The sequence below is a fragment of the Thamnophis elegans genome, chromosome 5 (assembly GCF_009769535.1).
Source record: "Thamnophis elegans isolate rThaEle1 chromosome 5, rThaEle1.pri, whole genome shotgun sequence".
In the NCBI taxonomy this organism is placed as follows: Eukaryota; Metazoa; Chordata; class Lepidosauria; order Squamata; family Colubridae; genus Thamnophis; species Thamnophis elegans.
Genome location: NC_045545.1, coordinates 22,281,880 through 22,304,294, shown reverse-complemented (window position 1 = coordinate 22,304,294; position 22,415 = coordinate 22,281,880). Strand labels below are relative to the sequence as shown.

At 41.1% G+C, this 22,415-nt stretch overlaps 1 protein-coding gene across 1 annotated transcript in view; it reads left to right on the top strand.

Annotated features, from left to right (window-relative positions):
- The window catches only part of LOC116509345 (serine/threonine-protein kinase TNNI3K-like), a 214,969-nt gene that overhangs the window by 67,179 nt on the left and 125,375 nt on the right, over positions 1-22,415 (top strand). The window contains 7 exon segments of the mRNA XM_032218492.1: positions 465-559; positions 1,134-1,283; positions 3,130-3,216; positions 9,183-9,239; positions 21,757-21,849; positions 21,927-21,984; positions 22,100-22,294. Coding sequence (XP_032074383.1) covers positions 465-559; positions 1,134-1,283; positions 3,130-3,216; positions 9,183-9,239; positions 21,757-21,849; positions 21,927-21,984; positions 22,100-22,294 — 735 coding nt within the window.

Sequence of the window (22,415 nt, the reverse complement as noted above, 5' to 3'; positions counted from 1 at the left end):
ATTTGTGCAAACAAAATGAAAAGCAACAGGACTTAACAATATTAGAATTGTATCAACAATATAAGCAGAAGCTTTGAAAATATTTGTATTTAAAAAAAAAAAAAAAAAACTTTACATGACTACGTTTTTTAGAATTTACTGGTCTGGGATGAAATGCAATAAAAATCTATGGGGTAAACAATGCAAAAATAGGAAGTTAGTTCTTTGCTCAAAGAATTGCTTCTTTCAGTCAATTTATACATGTATACATACATACATGCATGCATGCATACTATATATGACTCAACAGAGGCATTTGGGAGTAAAGATTCATTTCTTTAATATCAATTTTGTGAACCATCATATAGATAAACAGACAGAAAACTTTTCTAACCTTATGTATTTGTGTTTCTTATACTTTATTGACTAAATAAAGTCAATAACTGATTTGATTTTGTTTTCAAAAATTCTTCTAATTCATTCAGTGCATGTACCTATGGCAAGAACATAGAAATGGTGAAGTTTCTTCTTGATCAGAATGTAATGAGTCTGAATCACCAGGGTAGAGATGGACATACAGGTAAATTACTAAGGATTAGTTTGTGTTGTGTCTGTGCAAGAACTACGGAAAGAAAATGTATATGATCCAAAACAGTGATTAGAAAAACTATTCTGTGATAGACCAGCCAATAATTAGGCCAGAGAATTAACATTCAAAGAACTATGAATGCAATAAATGCAACAGCAATGCAACTGTCTCCGAATGACATACATTCCCTGACATGCAATGATGCTGAAGTCTAATCCAGGCTTAAATCAATCTTCTCCAGGAGAATAGTCTAGGCTGGGAAGTTAAAAAGACATTGTGGTAGTAGTTATTATCTATGTAATCATCTGAAATCAAGCTCAACTAAAACAAGTCTACCCTTTCTTATATCCTTTAAATCCATTGTATTATTCTTTATATTGTTATGAAAATCTTTCTTATAACAATGCTTTTTTTCCTCCTCCTCCTCCTCCTCTTCCTCCTCCTCCTCCTCCTCCTCCTCCACCACCACCACCACCACCACCACCATCACCACCACCTCCTTCTCCTCCTCCTCCTCCTCCTCCTCCTCCTCCTCCTCCTCCTCCTCCTCCTCCTCCTCCTCCAGGGTTACATTCTGCCTGCTATCATGGCCATATCCGCCTCGTCCAATTTTTGCTGGACAATGGAGCTGATATGAATCTAGTAGCCTCTGACGCCAGCAGATCCAGCGGTGAAAAAGATGAACAAACCTGTTTGATGTGGGCCTATGAAAAAGGTAGTATTTTTGGGGGGTATTTTTTTTGTCTTTCACTATGAGTTGTATTGTGTTGGAGGGGTACACGAAGGGAGGCTTAGCCAATTTCACTGTATACATGTTGTACTCTGATAATAAAGGTTTGAACTGAATTGTATTCTTCTTTGTGTATTAAAAAGAAGGCATTACAAATTTTAAAAAAAGCAGAATAATGTAGGAATATTTTGAAAATGGCTGTCCATATGCATCTGCTTCTGACACTAAAAGAATGTAGAAGACCAAGTATTGGATTTATGCTCTCAGAAATGCTAACCCGATAGCCAAAGTTTGAATTCCACGCCAATTCAATCTTGACCTTTCTCAACTCCTATAAAATAAAAATCCAAAAATCCATAATTGTATGCCTGAGTTCAGAAAAGGCAATATCTATCTGTAAAGTATAGACAAGACTTTTTTAAAAGTCCCCCCCACTCTATTATCACCGAACAAGGCTTCACAGACAGCATTACAATACAGTTATCCATGCAGTTCATTACGAAGTCAAGGACTACTATTGATTTTATGCAGAAAGAAACTTTGGTTCTACTGCAAAGGGCAGAAGCAGATACCATTTTTAAAGACAGAGAGCTATCCTTGATTTCCTGCAGAAATCCAGCAAAAAAAACCCCGCTGCATATTATATATTTTGTAGGTCTGGTCTAATAATACCTCATTTCTACTTCTCTTTTTCCTCTAAACTCATCTAGAAAATTGTTGAGCTCTGGAGGCTATTTCCTTCATGCTTATCCATCGCTGAGCCAAAATATATTTTGACATGAAAATGTGCACAAATTCTCATAAGCTTCTATTCATTCTGAAGTCATCAACAACTATTCTTGAGTGTGACATTTTTATGGGTTATACATTTGAGATTGTAATCGCATGTCATTCACAGTGAATTCCAAGTTGCTTATAAATGCATTTTAGTTGGGATTAGTTTGCTTTATAAATATACCAGTACATTAGAAATAACCTCTGTTTTTATGAACTGCCAGTTCTTTATCACTTGACTGCTTTATCCTCTGAGCAACATTCAGTCAGGTTAAACAAAATTGCAATATTTAAAACATTCAAAATATTATGTTTTTTTGAAAAAAGAAAACATTACTTTAAAAAAAAATTATCATAAAGAAGACATCCTAAAAGAATGTAATGCCTTATAATATGGGAAGAGATTAAAGCTGGCTTTGAATGGGGGCACAAATGTGTGTTTGTGTATGTGTGTATATGTTTTCTCTCAGAGTTACAGGTAATCCTCGACTTACGACCAAGATTTCTGTTGCTAAGTGAGAGTTGTTAAACTGTTAAGTGAGTTTTTCCCCATTTTATGACCTTTCTTGCCACAGTTGTTAAGTGAAATACTGCAGTTGGTAACATAGTTGTTAAGTGAATCTGGCTTTCCCATTGATTTTGCTTCTCAGAAGTTTGCAAAAGATGACCCAGGGAGACTGCAATCGTCATAAATATAAATCAATTGCCAAGCATCTGAATTTTGATCACATGATCATGGGGATGCTGCAATGGTCATAAGTGTGAAAACCACTCATAAGTTACTTTTTTCAATGCCATTGTAATTTTGAAAGGTCACTAAATGAACTGTTGTAGGTGACTATGAATATATTATATTAGTGCGATGGTATGTGTAATATATCCAAGAATACAAGATGTTTTATAGTGCTTTTAAATTCCAAGATAACGTTTTATTCAACAACAATACTGTTCAACATTTCATGATGTACTTTTGAACTGCATTCTAAGATTCTTTGTTAGCAATGTGGTACTTTTGTGTTGTTCTTGTTTGCTTCTAATGGCAATTGCTATTTTTCAGGACACGATGCTATTGTCACCCTTTTGAAACATTACAAAAGACCCCAGGATGAATCCCCTTGTAATGAATACTCTCTACCTGGAGGAGGTGTGGTGTTGTTAAACTATTCACTTTGCATGCTAAAAATAACCTTAATAGCTGCTGCCCCCTCTCCCCCCCAAAAAAGAACTAGATAGCTGTAAGGCCAGTCAATGTGAACAGCCTCAAAACAGTGAAGCAAGAGTTAATAGCATAAGCAGACATCATTGCTGGCTGTAGAACCTAATCAGTTTCTTAGGGGCCAGATGGAATAATAAGATAGGAGAGAAGGATGAGATCAGGCCCTTAGGGGGAGACTGTTTTAATATACCTGGAGAACAAGCAAGACATTGAGAAAGAAAAGAAAAGGCTAGAGAAATAGAAGATTATAACAAGGAAGGAGAGGAAATGTGGGGGCTTTGCAGAAGGCCGTAGGCTGAGAGGATAAGAGAAGCTCAGGAAATGAGAGCCTAAGTGAATAAAAACAGGATTGCCAATAGTTCATAAGGTAAGGAAATCCTAGGAAGAGCTAAGAAAATGGAAGCTATAAAGGATGTAAAACAGAAATCAGAGTCAGTACACTATTTAAGAATTGGCTTCCCTCCTACAATGACTACACAGAAAATGAGCAATTATAGACTTAGGGGGTCTATCTCCTCTTTCAATAAGCAAAGGAAGATGAGAAGGATCTGATCGCATTATGCCCTTATAGTAAATTGTATATAAACTATCAATTATACGCAGCAGGGGTTAGTCATTGATCTAGTACAGGCATGTAAAACTCGTGGCCGGCAGGCCAGATGCATCACACTCTGGTCACGCCCACCCCTGGTTTAGCGAAAGGGAGGGGAAGTTATGATATATCACGTGATGACAACATGACAACGTGAGTTTGACTCCCCGGATCTACCAGGTCTGACTGTGTCCCATTGATATTATATATCATAGTCTATATAAAACAGGCAATAAACTTGAGTATTATTGAATCAAGGTTAGTTGTAAGAAAACAATTTTGCCATTACATATTACGTGTAAGTTTACGGGGGGGGGGGGGGAATCCATTTTGTGACTGGTTTTTTTCTGTTATGCTTTTCAAAAAATTGAAGGATATTGCCTGTAATGACTGCGAGCTTCAGCCGATTCTTTGAAGTTTGTTTTGCAGCAACCAATGATAAATATGTCATAAACAAGAATGATATGGTTTAATGATTGATTATATACCCTTGTCAACTTCAACTCCTAGTGACTATATAGATAGACTTCCTCTATAATGATCTATCTCTAATTTGTTCTTTCAAGTCTTTCAACTTGTTTGCCATTGTAACCAAGTTCATCCACTTGGCATCCTTTTCTCTTTCCTTTTCTCTTTCCTTTTATGTTTCCCAGCATTAGAGCCTTTCCCAGAAAGCTGGGTCTTTGCATAATATGTCCAATTCAAGGTAATTTGAGCCTGGTCATTTGTGCCTCAAGTGAGAACTCTGGGTTAATTTGTTAAATGATCCATTGGGTTGTTTCTTGGCTCTCCATTCTCAGGGAGCCTTTTCAACACCAAATTCAAAGGCTTTAACATTCTTAGAATATTAGAATAGAAATATTATTTGTATCCTACCCTGCTTCTTTAAAGTCCAACCTTCACTTCATAGCATTCAATGCAGAGATTCATTTTTTTTTACTACCGGTTCTTTGTGTGTGGCTTGGTGGGTGTGGCATAGCTTGGTGGGTGTGGCTTGGTGGACATGGCAGGAGGATACTGTAACATCTCTGTTGTGACTCAGCAGCAGTCTTCTCTGCGTCTTTTCGGAATGCAAGATTAACGATGCAGCTGGGACTCGTTAGTAGGGTTTTGGAGATAAAAGGACAGATGTTGCCACGCCCCAGTTGCAGGAGTCAACGTTCCTTCGTGCGTTCCTTGGTTCGTACAACATTGCTTGATCATCAGTCGTGGTTTATGTAAGATACACTTGGATAAGTGCTTTGTGTTTCCTGTAACCCTGATTCAAGAAGATACACTTGGAGATGTGCTTTGATTTCTGTAACCCTGATTCTTAGAGACTTTAGAAGAAGTGTTTTGCTTTTGTTTTGTTCAACGTGTGTTGCCATAAGAAAGATTTGTTTTCATTCAGTTATCTGGTCAGAGACTGTATTTATGTTATTTTTGGGCTCAAAGCCAGTCTGAGCCGAGAACTGATAAGAAAGTTCCTTTTAAGTTTGTCTGCTCGCCGTTTGTTAACGAGCCGTGAAGGGGGGACAGAACACATCTCCATTCCCACCCCAACCCAGGGGAAAGATACTATAAAATCTCCATTCCCATCCCACTCCAGGGAAAGATTACTGCAAAATCCCCATTTCCTCTCAATCAGCTGGGACTCGGGAGGCACAGAATAGATAGGGGCAGGGGCAGTCAGAGATGATATTTACCGGTTCTCTGAATTGCTCAAAATTTCCACTATCGGTTCTCCAGAACTGGTCAGAACCTGATGAATACCACCTCTAATTCAATGGAATACAATAGCGTGCATAATTCTGATCTTTGTAGAAATTGATACATCACTGAATTTGAATATCTTTTCCAAGGACTTCATGGCATATTTGCTATTTCTAATCTCTGTGTTAGTCTGAGACATATTTCTTGACTGCTTGTTCCTTTACTACTGATGATTGATCCTAAAAGGTGGAAGTTATCCAAAACTTTGATAACTTAATTATGAATTCTAAGGCTGTTTGTACTCTTGTTATCATTTGTTTGTTGTTGTTTATACTTAATTTTAGTCCCATTTTTTCACTGTGGTCTGACTGTTCATACTAGGGCTTTTGGATCCTTTGCATTTTTAGCTTTAAGGGTAGAGTCATCAGTATAGAGTAGGTAATTGAAGTTTCTTCCTCCAGTTTTAAAAATGACCATATTTTTCCAGTCCAGCTTTCCTTAATATGCAGCATATTCAGAATATACTATAGATTGAGTAAAGTGGGGGCAGGGAAATAGCCCTCATTTGCCAACATAGAACCAATCTCTTTCACCAGATTCTGTCTATACTGTGGTTTTCTGACCTCTATTTAAATTTACTATGAGCACAATGAGATGTTCTGGGCTTCCCATTTTTCCTGAGCTTGACATGATTGACATAATCAAAGGTTTTTCTATAATTGACAAGGCACACACTGACTTCTTTTTTGTATTCCTTGATGTCCTCATTTAGGCAAGCAACATCAGCAATGGTGTCTTGTATTTCTCAACCTTTTGTAAAGCAATCTTGAACATCTGGCATTTCTTCTTCCATCCATTATTTTCCTAATATGTGAAGTTAAGGATATTTCACAATAGTTTGCATGCTCTATTAAGTCTTCTTTTTTGTATTATAATGTAGAATTCGAATATTCTTCCAATCACTTGGTTACTATGTTGTTCTGCAGATTTTCTGGCTTTGCCTGGTTAGAAATTTGATTGATTCTTCTTCTGTGGCTTGAAATATTGCAGTAGGTGTTCCATCAATTCCTCCAGCCTTCCAACTTGGTAATGACAGGAGTACTAATTTAACTTCATCTCCTAGTAGTAGAGGTACTTGTAAGTAAGGAATATCTTCTAAGGTATCCTGGATGTTGACATATGTACTATATAATGTTTCAAATTGGCATCTTCCTTTGATCTCCTTTGAATTTGTTACTAGCTGTCCATTGTTATCTTTCAGCATATCAACTAGAAATTAGAACGTTCTTGTCTGTTTAGAGATCTTTTGAAAGACTATCCTTGTTTTTCCATCTCTGTTTCCACCTTTGTTGTCTTTACAGATGTTATAATGCTGCTGTTTGTCTCTTCTAACAGTTCTCTGAAACTGTTAAATTCTTTTCTGAATTTTTTTTTTAACTTTCTTGGCAATTTCTGCAATTTGTTCTGACATTCCAGTTTGCTTTCTTGTCTTTCTTTTTTTTGGCAATCTCTTTTCACTTTCACTATCAATAAAGTTTAGAACTTCAAAGAGATTCCTGATGTTCTCCTTGAAATGGATGGATATATGTTCAAGATCATATTGGGGAACTTGACTGGCTGTCTTTATCTTCTTTAGCTTAACTTGGAGATTGCACATGAGCAGTTCATGGTCTGTTCCATGGTCAACACCTGCCCATGTCTTTGATTTATAATTGAACTCCTCCAGATCCTTTTAGTAGTAGTATAGTCAATGTGATTTTTATACACTCCATGCAGTGTTGTCCATGTACAAAGCCGTTGTTTTGGTTGTTTGAAGATAATGTTAGCTATAAAGAGACATTGGAGTGCCTGAAATTGATTATTCAATTGCCTGATTCATTTTGGATTTTTAAGCCATGCAGTCCAAATACATTTTCCTCTTTCATGTTTCCAACACTGGCATTCTAGTTTCCCATCACAAGCCGCATACAAATGATTAGAATTCAGATGTAGACATTTTTCTTTGGTTTCAAATATCTGTTTTCTGATATTTTTTATTATTTCTTTCTGACCAAGCAGATTTCTGCGCACATGGTATGAAGAAATTTAGTGGTTTAAATTATATGAAAGACTTACAGACAGGGGTGGGCTTCAAAAAATTTAGCAAGGGGTTCTCTGCCCAGTTGCTAGGTGGGCGTGGCCTAGTTGGCCTCCTGCACCACGGCAGAGGGGGGCATTTTTGCCCTTCTCGGCTCCAGAGGCTTTCCTTTGAGCCTCTGAGAAGGCAAACATGGCTTCCCCAGGCTCCAGAGACCCTCTGGAGATCATAAATGGGCCAATTTTGGGGCTTCCCAAACTTCCAGTAGGCCCGTTTTTTGCCTTCCCTGAGCCTCTTTGCACAACCTGCACTTACCTCCACCCCAAACAGACAGTGTGGTGACTCCTGGGAGGGGAGGAGCAAGGTGGGTGGGGCCAGCCAGGAATGGAATTTGGGGGTTCTCCAAATCTTAGCTAGAGGTTCTCCTGAACCCCTGCGAACCCCATAGCCCACCCCTGCTTATAGAACTTTAGCACAAAATATCAGCAAGGAAACATTTGCTTAAAGCAAATTAATTTCCATTATACCAAGTTCAAATTATAAACTTTACTAAGAAAATAGCTAATGCAGGGACAATACTGAATTCAGTCTTAATTCTGAAGTAATCAGTGGTTCGTTGTAAATTTGATTTTAACAGAGCCAAGTGTAATATAGGGAAAATTAGCCGGTGAATGTCCTCCACAGAGTCTGAATCCATTAGCTAGATAAGTAAATAATCTGTCTTGTAAGTAATGATTATAAGCAAGAAGTGTGATTTTTAAAATCCTACTTTAAATATAGGTACTCCATTGTGTTTAGGAACAGCCTTCATTACTGAGTAATGTCGGGCCCTTTCTTATAAACCAATTAATGAAATAGCACCCAGTAAAATTAGTATTTTTCTTCACATTTGAGAGTAATTGTAATCTTGAAATCTCTCAAACTAGTGGGATGACATTAGATTTTCTTTTGCAGTACTCAGTGAGAGAACTGTTCAAGGCATGTAATACTTTTCTCCCATTAATGTTATCTAGAAGGTTTCCTTTCCCTGGTGTAATACATCAAATGATTTGAGCAAATAGGTCAGAATGTCTTTCTTCTTTGAAATAAACATGATTATTTCTTGAGATCATCTACTTTTTATTAGAATTAATAAAAACTTAAATAGTACCATCAGCTTTTTTTCTGTACCATACCTGGTGTATGTAAAATAGCTAAAAGCAGCCCTTTGTATCTTGTTAATGGATCATCTATATTATCTAAATCTCATTAAAACCCAATCTTGATGGTCAAAGGTATTAATTGGGGTTCATTTAGCGAATCTCAAAATATTTATATTTAGCATCAGCACCAACATAGCACTAAAAGTTATTTTAGTAAAACATTCGAAATCTTTGAGTTGCATATATCTTTCAATTTTTTTATTGACATCATCGTTTCTTTTCAAAGAATGAGTAAATAATTAGGATTTAATTTGTCAAAAGAAAATTATTTACAATATTATACATGTTCTGTAAAGACTTGTAAAGTTTACTTTCTTGTTTAAAATTTCAGATGGATCATATGTGTCAGTTCCTTCTCCTCTAGGGAAGATTAAAAGTATGACTAAAGGTATGTTGATTACTAAGAATTTTATTTTTAATATCTTATCAAAAAATACATTTATTGTAGGTAGGGTAAATTTTTGAGAAACTGGCTTATTAATCTTTATCGCTTTTTTTTTCTTATGCTGAAGTTTTATTAAGGCTGAGGTAGGTTAGATTCATCTTCTCAACATATCCACAGGCACACTTAAACAGTGAGAGAATTTCTGAGCCTTTTTATCTTGGATGGGATACTATCTACACAATCTGTTCCTCAAGTAAGGCTTGCCAGCTTTTTCATTCAAATTGTCCCTGTATTTGAGAGCTTGCAAGAAATTTAACAGGCAGACTCTTGGCTACAGCTCCATACTGTGTGTGTGTGTGGGGAATACAGCTGCCATTTCTTTCTACAATTTTTCCCCTGTAAGGAAGCTATTAAGATACAAAAATGCTATCAGAAATAAGCCAGGAAACCTAAGCACTAAAGCTCAGCGATATTGAAAATTGGTAACACCAGAGATGAGGCCAAAATGGAAAATGCATTTTATTTCAAACCTGTAGTAAAAACAGTACAATCCAAGAGTTTTGTTGAATTTGAGCTTGCCAGGGTTTGATGGGAAAAAAAACTCAGCTTTGGCTGTTCTGTGTTGTGTTGACACAAAACCTCAAACAATTTTAAGAAAATTGTTTAAGAAGACTCAAAACTGTCTTGGAAAGCAAAAAATCTGGATGTTTGCTACATAGCAACAAAGAGATCCGCAAAGTAGCAAGCTTGCCATCATGTTTGTGGCTCAGGTAGGGTAAATAGTCTGATCTGCCTTGAATTCAGGATACAGGTAGTGCCAGGTAATTTTGCAGAAGGTGTCCAAATGAAGTCATAGATGCTTACACGTACTTGTAGTTTTATATAAATAATTTTACATCTGTGTTGTATTTGTGCTGATAAATAAATAAAGTGAGACTAGTATAGATCTATTTCAAGCTATTTAGCTCTCATCAGCTAGTCATACCCTTACTGGGATTCGAACCTGGGCTGTATTTATTTATCAGCACAAATACAACACAAATGTAACAAAGGCAACAGTAAAAATATTGGGTTTCTGTCTGGATGGTCTCTTGTGACGAGCCGATGGACAGAGAATGGAAGCAGTGAACTTCCACCCATATTTGGGCATACCAGGGGTTGTGACTTTAAATATATAATTTTACATCTATATATACACCACCAAGATAGTTAGGCACATCACTACATCATGGGGTAAATCACCAGATAAATCACAGAACAGCAAACAAGCACATAGAAGAAAAAGGTGGGGGGGGGGAGGAAACAAGCCCTTTTCACCCAGCAACCACACATAACATAGATTACCTCATGCATGAGCCAGCATTCCCCAACAAATCAAACGACCATTTTGTGTTCTGGCCCTTATCCACTTCACTTTTCTAGCTATTAAATATTTTAACAGGCGGTCCTCAACTTATGCCCACAATTAGGACTCGAAAATTTATTGTTAGGTGGTGTGTGCTATTACTGGCATTACATGGCCATACCTGATTTTATGACCTTTTTGCCAAGTCATTAAGCATGACATCATGTGATCCCAATTTGCAGCTTTCCCTGCCAATTCCTCCATTGCTTTGCTTCTTGGAAGCAAGCTGGGAAGGTCACAATGATTATGAATGATGATTATGTTAACTCTGGGAGTGTGCAACTATTGTAGATGTGAGATGGTTGCCAACACTCACATCACAATCACATGACCGTGGGGATGCTGTGACAGTTTTAAATGTGAGGACCAGTTGTAAATCCCTCTTTTAGCATTATCGTAACATTGAATAGTCATTAAATGAATGGTTGTAAGTTGAGAACTACTTGTAGCTTAATAATGTGCCTCAACTGAACTCTGTGTTCCTGATCTCTCATACAAGATGCAATGCTTTCAGATCAAGAAACTGTTCCAGAGCTGAATCTGGCATAAAGTATTACATTCCAATCAACTCATTAAGAACTTAATTTTTTGAAACATATAATCTTGAAGTTGTTTTAGCAATGGCCCTTTAATAAAACTATTTTCAGCCTTAATCGTCATGGTCCATTCAACCCTTACATCTCCCAATGGGCTTTCTTTTCATATCTGCCCAGGATGAATGAAACATTGTACCCTTCCTTTCCTATCCTCTCACTCTTCCCTCCCCTTCCTTGTTTATTTTCTCTCTCTGTGTCTCTCCCTCCTGCCCCTCCCTCCCTCCCCCCCCTCTCTCTCCATTGCTATGAAGCTGAATTATCAGTAAGGATGAAATAACAATCTGTTCCCTGTACCGCAAAGGGGAAAAAGGGGGGGGGGGAGGAAAGAGTTGATAATATTGGAAGGAAGACTGAAAACATCCATGTGTGTAAATACCTGGAAAAAGGAGAGGCAAAGCAAGGGGAATAGTGAGGAGGCACAATCTCTCAAGGGAAAAGGCAGGCATTGGTGCTCCAGTCTACATGGGAGTCGAGTTGATCAGTGAGACCTGTTTTCCTTTGCATGGATGGGAAGGTGAGAAACAGAGGAATAGCCAATCAGCTCTTGGACTCTTGTTGCCAACCGACTCAATCCAGGCTGTGATTTCTGAAGTTGGCTTAAGAAACAGATGGGAGCAGCGTGGCAGAAAAGCAGCTTAGGCAGCAGTGCAGAATTGCCAAAAGTCCTTCGTTTAGTTTTAAGGTTGGAACCGAAGCTAATTTTCAGAAAGAGTTTCAATTAACACCAGTACCTTGTATGCAGCAGTTAGAAACAACAGCATTCCGGGCACAATGGTCGATTTCTCGTTTGCCGTGGAAGCAGTCAATTGACCCTCTTTCTTGCTTCAGCTTGTTATCCAGACAATATAATGTGCATACACAACAATAGTCATTTTTCCTGGCTGCAATCAGTCCAATTCTGAAGATTGCTATACCCCAAACAATTGCTCTAAATAGCTTTTTATGACAATTAGCTCTGCGCAGATGGAAAGGGCGAGAAGCAGGGGAATGATCAATCAGGTCTTCCGTTGGGCATCCTTCAGACTAAGCACAGCCAGAGGAGTGCTATTTAAACAGACATTTGACCCTATGAATAGATATAATATTGAGGCACCTATGGGATATTTCTTTTGGGAACAGAGGATAACAAGGCTCATGTCATATTGTTTGTTTATTTTTTGGTGACTTTTCAATATCCCTCCCAAGTCTTTCTTGACCGGGGCATGGAATAAATATTATTAAATGGATAAACAAACTGGAGTAGAAGGCTAAGAGAGAAACTCCGAAGGCAAATTTTTAAAAAAAGCAGAAAAAGAAAGGTCTCGGTTAAATGCATATGAATGGGTATCTAGCATTGTTAGCAGAACTACCACACAGACCAAAAAATAAATAAAATTGGAAGAATTGATTTCTTATTTCTCCAAATAAGAAAACAGGGCTTATTAAAGGGGCAGTGGATTTTTAGGAGATAAGAATATTCTTTTACATTAGTAGGAGGCTTTGAAAAGCAAGAAAGTGAAGAGATGGATTCATCCTCTCTCTATCTAATTAAATTATCACCCGCTCCATTGAATAAAATAAAAATTTAAATTTAAAAAGAATAGACTACCTATGAGGGTTAGGAATAGAACATAATGTGCTGGGGTGGTTTTCTTTTCTCTGTTGGAAGTTCCAACTGGTGTTAATGGAGGGATTTAGCCAAACCCCCTGATGTGTGGAGTATCACAAGGATTCATGTGCTCCCACACCCTCACTCACTCCATAATTTAACATAACATGCAAGTACTTAGTAGGATCAGCTTTTGGGTTGGAGTAAGGTATCATCAATGTGTAGCGTTGTGGCCTGTCAGCTGCCAACAGAACTAGCAGCAGAATCAGATGAAGAGGGGGTTGAGGGAGAGCCTAGGCCAGCTTCGGAGCCTTTGGAAGGCTCTGATGAGGAAGCAGAATCAGAGGCAGATACAGAAGCCAAGGGACACCCAGGTGGAGAGGTAGCTGTCTTTGGGGCCTTCCCTGAATTGAATCGGGGGAGGAATAAATGGGGCCCATCCCAGATACACATATGCATCGAGAGGAGAGAAGAGTAATGGAAGACAATAAGCCGGCTCTCGAGGAAAAGAAGATGCTAGCCAATCCCTCTCTGGCTGGGAAATAAATAGTAGGGGTTTGGGAGTGGCCTGTTGTTGCAGACAACCGTTTGTTTTCCAGTGTACATCAATCAAGTCAGATTCCTTTGCCAGAATCAGGTTTGTCGGGACTAATTGCTATGTATTTGAGGTGCCAACTGAGTCTCCCTGCTTGGAAATAACAGGGAGTGAATTTGCCTCAGCCGGTGTGAATAGGGACTGTTTCTGCTTGGCTTAATCATTGAAAGGACTTTTTATCTTGAGTTCTCATGTGAACAGAGATGTTCTTGCCCAGTTTCAGAAAGGGAAAAAGACTTTCATTTGTGACTAATTACTTTTGGTTTTGTTTATCCAATGTGAATAAAGACTGTTCCTGCCCTATTTTAAAATATGGGGATTCTTTTACTCATGAGTAAGTGGTTTCTCATTGCTCGCAAAGGCTGGGTCAGAACATGCAGATGGTATTCAGTTGTATATCTTGACCCAAATCAACCATCTGATCCTGTGAGCTGATTGTGCCTATTCCTGAATCCAGAGCACCTCCAGGCAATCACTCATGTCCTGGCCACCTTGAATATGTACTACTGAAATACACCCATGTTACCCTTTGATTTATAAGATAGCTTCCAGGTATAAAGCAAGGTGTTGGTTATCACCTATAAACCTTTTGTGGCATAGGCCTGCTTATCTGAGGGACTTTCTGTCTTCAATAAATTCTGCCCTTTCTCTTTGGTCAGACACAATTGGCATGATGTGGTCAAACAATCCTTTCTGATGGCATCCAGGAAGTGGGCTTCTCTGACACTGTGCCTCTAGAACAACATTATCCCAAAGATATTGATGCCTTCTGCCCTGCCTTCATTCTAAAGGTCATTAAAAACACGGTTTTTACCCCAGGCATATCATAGCATTTTCTTTACTGAGTTGAATGTTCATCTGTTCTGGACATCTTATATGTCTTTTCTGATCCTTAATTTTTTTGTATTGTTGTTGTTGTTTGCAATGTTGCAAGCCACTCAGATTTGTCTGGAGTTAAGTAGCCTAATAAACAAATATTAGCTCATAACTCATTCTTCAGTTTCTCTTCAATGGCAGTTAGATCCTGAATAGTTCTCTCACTGTGACAATTGTTCTTTAAATTCTTGCTGTTTCACTCCAAAACTTCCCCCAGATCCCACTTAAAGGCTAAACCAATAACCCCAGAGTTATGATAGCCTTTTCTGCTGCACCAGTCCAGGCAGACAAGAGAACAACAATTACATCACCTAAAACAGAACAAAAACATAATATTCTTTATATGCAGATCAATCATACTTTGGTCTAAATTCAATACCAGAAAATACCACCATCAAACAGGCATGTTTTCTTCTGTATATGACTCACTTGAAACAGCTGTATTTAAAACCATTTTGCACACCTATAGATCAGTGACGTGCGGTGAGGTTTATGGCTGGTGAGCCAGTCTTCTCCCCTGACATCCCACTGTCTAAAGCGCTTTCTTTCTTTCACCCGCCTGAGTTCTGACAGGCGGGCGAAAGAAAGTGCCAGCCCACCGCTGGCTTTCTTTTGCCCGCTGCTATGTCCGACATAGAGGCGGCCCGCCTCTATGTCGGTCTTTTACCTGCCTCTGCTGGCGGGCAAAAGAAAGAAAGTGCCAGCCCGCCAGCAGAGGCAGGTAAAAGACCCGCCTCTGCTGGCAGGCTGCCCCGGGCACAGAGAAAGAAAGCTGGCGGGCTGCCCTCCCTGCTTCTCCTACCCCCTTCCCTCTCTTCTCAAACAAACTCTCAAATTGAGAGAGAGGTTTTTTTTGAGTGAAGAAACAAACAAACACACACACACACACACAAAATACTTACAATTACTTACAAATTACATTAATTTTGAATTCCTCCCCCTCCCTCCAACCCACATACCTTTTCCAGCTGTTTCACAATCACAGAGGATTTCAACTCTGCTCTTGTCTGCCATCATGAAAATGTTAAAGGAAAAAGACAAGAGCTAATGAGGTCAGGCTGTGTTAGCTGCTGCCAGAGTCTCCAATGGATGACTCTGCTTAACTGTTTAAAAAAGCCTCTAAAAAAGTGCCCTCTACAGGAGGAGGCAAGAGAACCACGTGCCTCATCTACATAAGGAATTTTTCGGCTTTTTACCCTTGCTTAACTCTGCTCGATTGATCATAAAGTCAGACTAAATGAGGCACATGGTTCTCCCGTCTCCTCCTGTAGAGGGCACTTTTTTAGAGGCTTTTTAAAACAGTTAAGCACTAAGCAGAGACATCCACAGTGACTCTGGCAGCAACTCCCTCAGCCTTTTTCCTTTTACATTTTTTTTTCTTTTCATGATGACAGTGGTGAGGTTCTGCCTCCCCTGCCTCCCCTGACTGCACGTCACTGCTATAGATAACATTTTCTTGCCTAATTCCACCCTGGACTAATTTCAGTAAGAGAGAGGAAAGTATAGAGGAGGCAAATCATAATATGGAGTGATATAGAATATATAAGAATGTCAAAGCAAATTGTAAAGTTGCTTTATGATAGACTATATTTAGCAGCTAATGTTTAAGAGTATTGTGTATTGTGCAATGATCAGGGTTTAACATAGCTCCTTAACAGCCACTACTTATACAACATTTCCACTATTTCCAAGTTAATTGTGAAGCTTCATGCTCACATGCCATTATCAATCCATCTGCGTTTGGCACTGAATGCGAGACTGAAACCTTCTGTGAACCATCTGGGAATAGTAGTGGCAGGGGCGATGGCGCTTGAGCGGTGTGTTTAGAAAGACATGAGCTTTTGATCTGGGCCTATTGAACCCCCAGACCTGGATTGCTGGACTTTTGGAATTAGTGTGCTGTATTCGGGTCCCAAGGAGGAGTGGTGAGTGGATTAACTATTAATCATGTCTGCCAGGATTGGGTGGCTGGCCTGTGCTGTTGCTGTTGCAACAGCCTTTTCAGGCCTCCCCCCCTCCTCCCTCTCTTTCTATTCATTATCCGCCATCTGCTGCTCCTCAAGAAGACTTTTTACGACCGCACCCCAGGCCGGGTTGGCCATCATCGTGAGGTGGGGGGGGGGACGAAACTGCTATCTTACCATTGATTTTAACAAGAGTCCACCACCCCCTACAACCACTCCAGCCATTTTCGGACTCTGGATCTTTGGACCTTTTGCCCCTGCCCCCCCCTTCCCCTCCATCTCTGGACCTACAAGAGGGAGAGAGGCTGTAGAACTCTCCCTCCTTTTCTTTCTACATCATCGGATTCCGACTGCGATTTTTTGCACTATCCCACTTGAGTGGCACCTCTGTTAAGATCTGCGCAATTTTTGTGTATGGGGAGTGTATGGTATGATTGTTGGACAAATGAACCCACCTAATTTTAATTTTTTTTTTTTACTATACTGTTGTATTTTTATATGTTTTAAATTGACTGTGGGATATGTATGTGAGAGTGACTGGGAGTGCATCTAAATGGATTGAGGGTACAACCTGGTGCCTCCCCCACTGAGTGCACAAGCAGAAGTGGTAGGGGGGCCCAGGTCTACCCCTCATCCTAGAATGAGTGATAGATGTGTCCTGCCAGGTAGAGCATGGGCCCTGGGAGGGGGGAGGGACCCTCTGGAATGGGGGCGGGCCGGAGCATTCCGGTCATGTTAAGGAGGGGCAGGTACGATGGGGGCTACAGGGCTAGCCATTACCGGGGAAGGAGGGCTCGCTACGTCACAGCGATCCCTCGTTCTGGCCCTGTAAGCTCAACTCTAGGGCCAGATGACAAGAAAAGCCAGGGCCCTGGTCTCAGGTTGCTGTTGCTAAATGCCAGGTCTGTGATCCAGAAAGCTCCCCTCATCCGGGACTTAATACTTGACGAGGGGGCAGACCTGGCATGTATTACTGAGACCTGGTTGGGCCATGAGGGAGGAGTCCCCCTCTCTGAAATGTGCCCAGAAGGGTTTCAGGTGCTCCATTAACCACGACACCAGAGAAAGGGGTGGGGGAGTGGCAATTATTATCCGGGAATCTTTAGTACCTCGCAGGAGCCCTGCTCCGGAGATTGTTGGGTGTGAGTCCCTTCTCTTGAAGTTGGACCTAGGGGTTCAAGTGGGCGTGTTGTTGACGTACCTACCTCCTAGCTATGTCACAACAGCCCTGCCTGCGCTCCTGGAGTCAGTAGCCGGGCTGGTGATTGAGTTCCCCAGACTGTTAGCACTGGGGGACTTTAATCTGCCATCCTTAGACGAACGCTCTGATGGGGCCCAGGAGTTCTTGGCTTCCATGACAGCCATGGACTTGACCCAAGTAATCCAGGGTCCGACTCATAGAGCGGGACACACGCTTGACCTAGTGTTTCTCTCGGGGCAGTGGAGACATGATCTCAAGTTAAGGGCAATAGACATCTCGCCCTTGTCATGGTCGGATCACTACCTGTTGAGGCTTGATTTTTGGAAGCTACTCCCCCACTGCAGGGAGGTGGAACCGATTAGGTGGTTCCGCCCCAGACACCTGATGGACCCGTTGGGATTTCAGAAGGAACTGGGGGAGATACCTGACTCTCTTGCCCACAATCCGGCAGAGTCCCTGGTCGCCGCCTGGAACACAGCGGCGACTGGGGCCCTGGATTGGATTGCGCCTATGCGGCCTCTCCGCAGCAGTGGATCCAGGAGGGCTCCTTGGTTTACTGAGGAACTCCGGGAGATGAAGCGCCAAAAGCGACGCCTAGAGCGACGCTGGAGGGCTAGTAACTTCGAATCTGACCGAACACTGCTAAGAGCCTTTATTAGGATTTATCTCGTGGCGATACAGGCGGCAAAATGTGCACATTTTTCCGCTCTCATTGCATCCGCAGAATCGCGCCCAGCCGCCCTGTTTAGGATAACCCGTTCCCTCCTCAATGGGGGGGGGGAAACGGGTGATGCCTTACAGGGTCGAGCCGAGGAGTTTGCTAAGTTTCTGTTGGACAAAATCGCTCAGATTCGGACAGACCTGGACTCCATTTGGACAGAACCAGCCGAGTTGCTGAGGGAGGGTCTTGCTCAGACTTTCTGGGATGAGTTCCAGCTTGCCACCCCTGATGAAGTGGACAAGGCCATGGGAGCAATGAGTGCCTCCACCTGTTTACTGGATCCGTGTCCCTCCTGGCTGGTCTCAACCAGCAGGGAGGTGACACGAGGCTGGCTCCAGAGAATTACGAACGCCTCCTTGATGGAGGGATCCTTTCCATGTCCTCTTAAGGAGGCGGTGGTGAGACCCCTCCTCAAGAAGCCTTCTCTGGACCCAGCTATTTTTAAAAATTATCATCCAGTCTCCAACCTCCCTTTTTTAGGGAAGGTTGTTGAGAAGGTGGTGGCCCTCCAACTCGGACGGACCTTGGATGAAGCAGATTATCTAGACCCTTTTCAGTCTGGTTTCAGGCTTGGTTACTCCACCAAAACCGCTTTGGTTGCTCTGACCGATGATCTCTGGCGGGCCAAGGACATAGGCCATTCCTCTGTCCTTGTGCTCCTTGACCTCTCAGTGGCCTTCGATACCATCGACCATGGTACCCTTCTGCGACGGCTGGAAGAGGTGGGAGTGGGAGGCACCGTTCTGCAGTGGTTCTCCTCTTACCTCTCCAACAGGTCACAGTCGGTGTCAGTCGGAGAACAGAGGTCGACTCCTAGGCCCCTCAATTATGGGGTGCCGCAGGGGTCAGTCCTGTCCCCCCTCCTATTTAACATCTACATGAAGCCACTGGGTGAGATCATCTGCCGGCACGGGATTAAATACCACCAGTATGCAGACGATACTCAGCTGTATCTGTCCGCCCCGTGCCAACTCAGTGAAGCGGTGGAAGTGATGTGCCAGTGCCTGGAAGCTGTAAGGGTCTGGATGGGAGTGAACAAACTCACGCTCAATCCTGACAAGACCAAATGGCTGTGGATGTTGCCCCCTAAGGACAGTCCATCTAGTCCATCCTTAATCCTAGGGGGAGAAAACTTGCCCCCCTCAGAGAGGGTTCGCAATTTGGGGGTCCTCCTGGACCCGCAGCTGACCTTGGAACACCAACTGTCGGCTGTGACCAGGGGGGACTTTGCCCAGATTCGCCTGGTGCACCAATTGCAGCCCTATTTGGACCGGGAGGCACTTCAGACAGTCACTCATGCCCTCGTCATCTCAAGACTGGATTACTGTAATGCGCTCTATTTGGGGCTGCCCCTGAAATGTGTTCAGAGACTGCAGCTGGTCCAGAATGCAGCCGTGCGAGCGATACTGGGTATGCCAAGGTACACCCACATCACACCTATCCTCCGCAAGCTTCACTGGCTGCCCATTGGTCTCCGAACATGATTCAAGGTGCTGGTTATCACCTTTAAAGCCCTACATGGCCTAGGACCTGGGTACCTAGGAGACTGTCTCCTGCCACATACCTCCCTTAGACCAATAAGATTGCACAGGATGGGCCTTCTCCGGGTGCCTTCAGCAGGATAATGCCGGCTGGTGGCGCCGAGGAGTAGGGCCTTCTCTGTTGCCGCTCCGGCCATATGGAATGAGCTGCCCCCGGAGATCCGGGCCCTCCCCACTCTCATGGCCTTTTGCAAAGCCATTAAAACCTGGCTTTTCTGGCAGGCCTTCTGATTGGGTGTTTGTTGCGTTCCTTTTAACTTCGTGTGTCCTATTGTTTTTAAGTTCCTTTAATTTCTTTTTAATTAGGCGGCATAGAAATCAAATAAATTCAATTCAATTCATTCTGGACAGATTAACTGAAGTTTCTCCTGCTGAGCTAAAGGAATGGGTGTCAAAAGAGAACCTTTCAAATGAACAGAGGCAGTTTTCCTTCGGCAGGAAATTCTGTTTCTCCCATCCCCTGAATTCTCATGCTGCCTTCCTATACAGGTAGTCCTCGACTTACGACCACAGTTGAGCCCAAAATTTCCATTGCTAAGTGAGACATTTGTGACGTGCATTTTGTCCCATTTTAGGATGTTTCTTTCATCAGTTATTAAGTGAATCACTGTAGTTTATAAGTTAGTAACGGTTGTTAAATGAATCTGGCTTTCCCATTGATTTTGTTTGTCAGAAGGTTGCAATAGGAGATCACATGACTGGGACACAGCAATGGTCTAAGGCAACTATGAACCAGTTGCCAAGCATCTGAATTTTGATCAATTGATCATGGGGATGCTGCAAATGTTGTAACAGTGAAAAACAGCCATAAGCCACTTTTTTCAGTGCTGTTGTAACTGTGAACGGTCACTAAATGAATTGTTGTTAATCAAGGACTCCTATACTACAGTTCATATAGCTTGGTGCCACACCACCGTCTCTCTGCTCTCTTTAAAATGAGAGGAATAATGATTTTATTTTTGTTATATTGGTGCAATAGTATAGAGAAGACTCAGGATGACACAGGCTTGTGACTCAAGCTTGTGTAAATCTTTGTGTTTTGTGCATTGTCAGGTGGAGGAAGCAGTTGTCAACTGTGCCATGGAACTCAAAATGGCCTCATCATGAACTATTGTTGTCCCTGGGATATTCTCGGGCCCCTTCGTAGGGACCCTGGGGGAGAAGTGCCATGTGGAAATACTTTAAAAAGAAGTCTCAGTGGTTTGGATGGTTGGAAGTTTGGCTTAAATTCAGTAAAAAGTGTAATTGAGAAAAGTTGTGCATAGAGCATGAAGTATTCGCTGACATTATTGCAATACTTCCTATGTCACTGGGACATCATTCTTACTGTGATTTGTTTTTTATATATTCCAAAATTAGTGATGATAATAGCGCAAGTCTAAGTTTCGTTTGATTTAATTTGTGCCTTAATTTTAGAAGAATCTTTAAAATTATGTGTGTAAAGCTAAAACAAGTCAATCATTCTCTTAATTCATGTCTTTTCTTAATTTTCTTCCCAAATAAAAGCTCTGAGTTCTGTTAGAGTTTTATTCTGCCCATGTAATCAAGAGACATATTCAGAAATGTTTGGATGGACCTCTTAGAGCAAAACACGTGGAATAATAAGTTAATCTGCAAATTAAGTTGTGTATCAAATCCTATTCCAGGAGTCACTCAACAGTAGATCGCAATGGCAATTGAAATAGCTTCATAAGTTTCTGTTAGACAGAAAAGGAACTAATTCCTTGTGTAAAGGATTTTCTGCAGCCATTACATGATACGCATGCATACGAACTGGAGCACTGTTCTTTTAGTGATAAGCTTCTAAACCCAAAAAGCTCTAAGATGGATAGGATGTTGAGTATTTGTTTATTATGTGGACTCTTTGTAAAATATTAAAACAAAGAGGAGCTGAGATACTAGCCAACTAATGTACAATAAAAAAGATGACAATTTATTTATTTGTTTCATAGTGTGAAAATTCGTTTTGTAGTAGGTAATTTATTTATTTGCTGCTAAATTCAAGGCTTTTAGTACACATTTTTGCTTTACAGAAAAGGCAGATGTTCTCCTACTTCGTGCTGGTTTGCCATCCCACTTTCACCTCCAGCTCTCAGACCTAGAGTTCCATGAAATTATTGGCTCAGGTAAAGGCAAGTGGAAAATATGTGCATTTTAACGTATGTACACATATACTTATCAGTGTGTTCTTAATTTGTTGCAGGATCATTTGGAAAGGTGTACAAAGGAAGGTGCAGAAATAAAATAGTTGCAATCAAACGGTAATAGTATCTTCTATTCAATCATTTTATTAATGAATCATGATTTTGAAATTGCATCCTTAAAGCTTATATCTACACACACACACAAGAATATGTATTTTTTTTTCTTTATCAGTTACCGAGCCAATACATATTGCTCTAAATCAGATGTCGATATGTTTTGCCGTGAAGTTTCCATTCTGTGCCGACTCAATCATCCTTGTGTTATCCAATTTGTTGGTGCTTGTTTGGACGATCCAAGTCAGTTTGCCATAGTCACTCAATATATATCTGGAGGATCTCTCTTTTCACTGTTGCATGAGCAAAAAAGGTAAATTGACCTACATCAAGTAAGTAGCTACTCGCAATCATGTTAATTAAGGCAGAGTGGATTGGCCAGAGGTCCATACTCAAGGAGAGCTTGCATGAGTTCCATGAACTTGCCCAAAGCC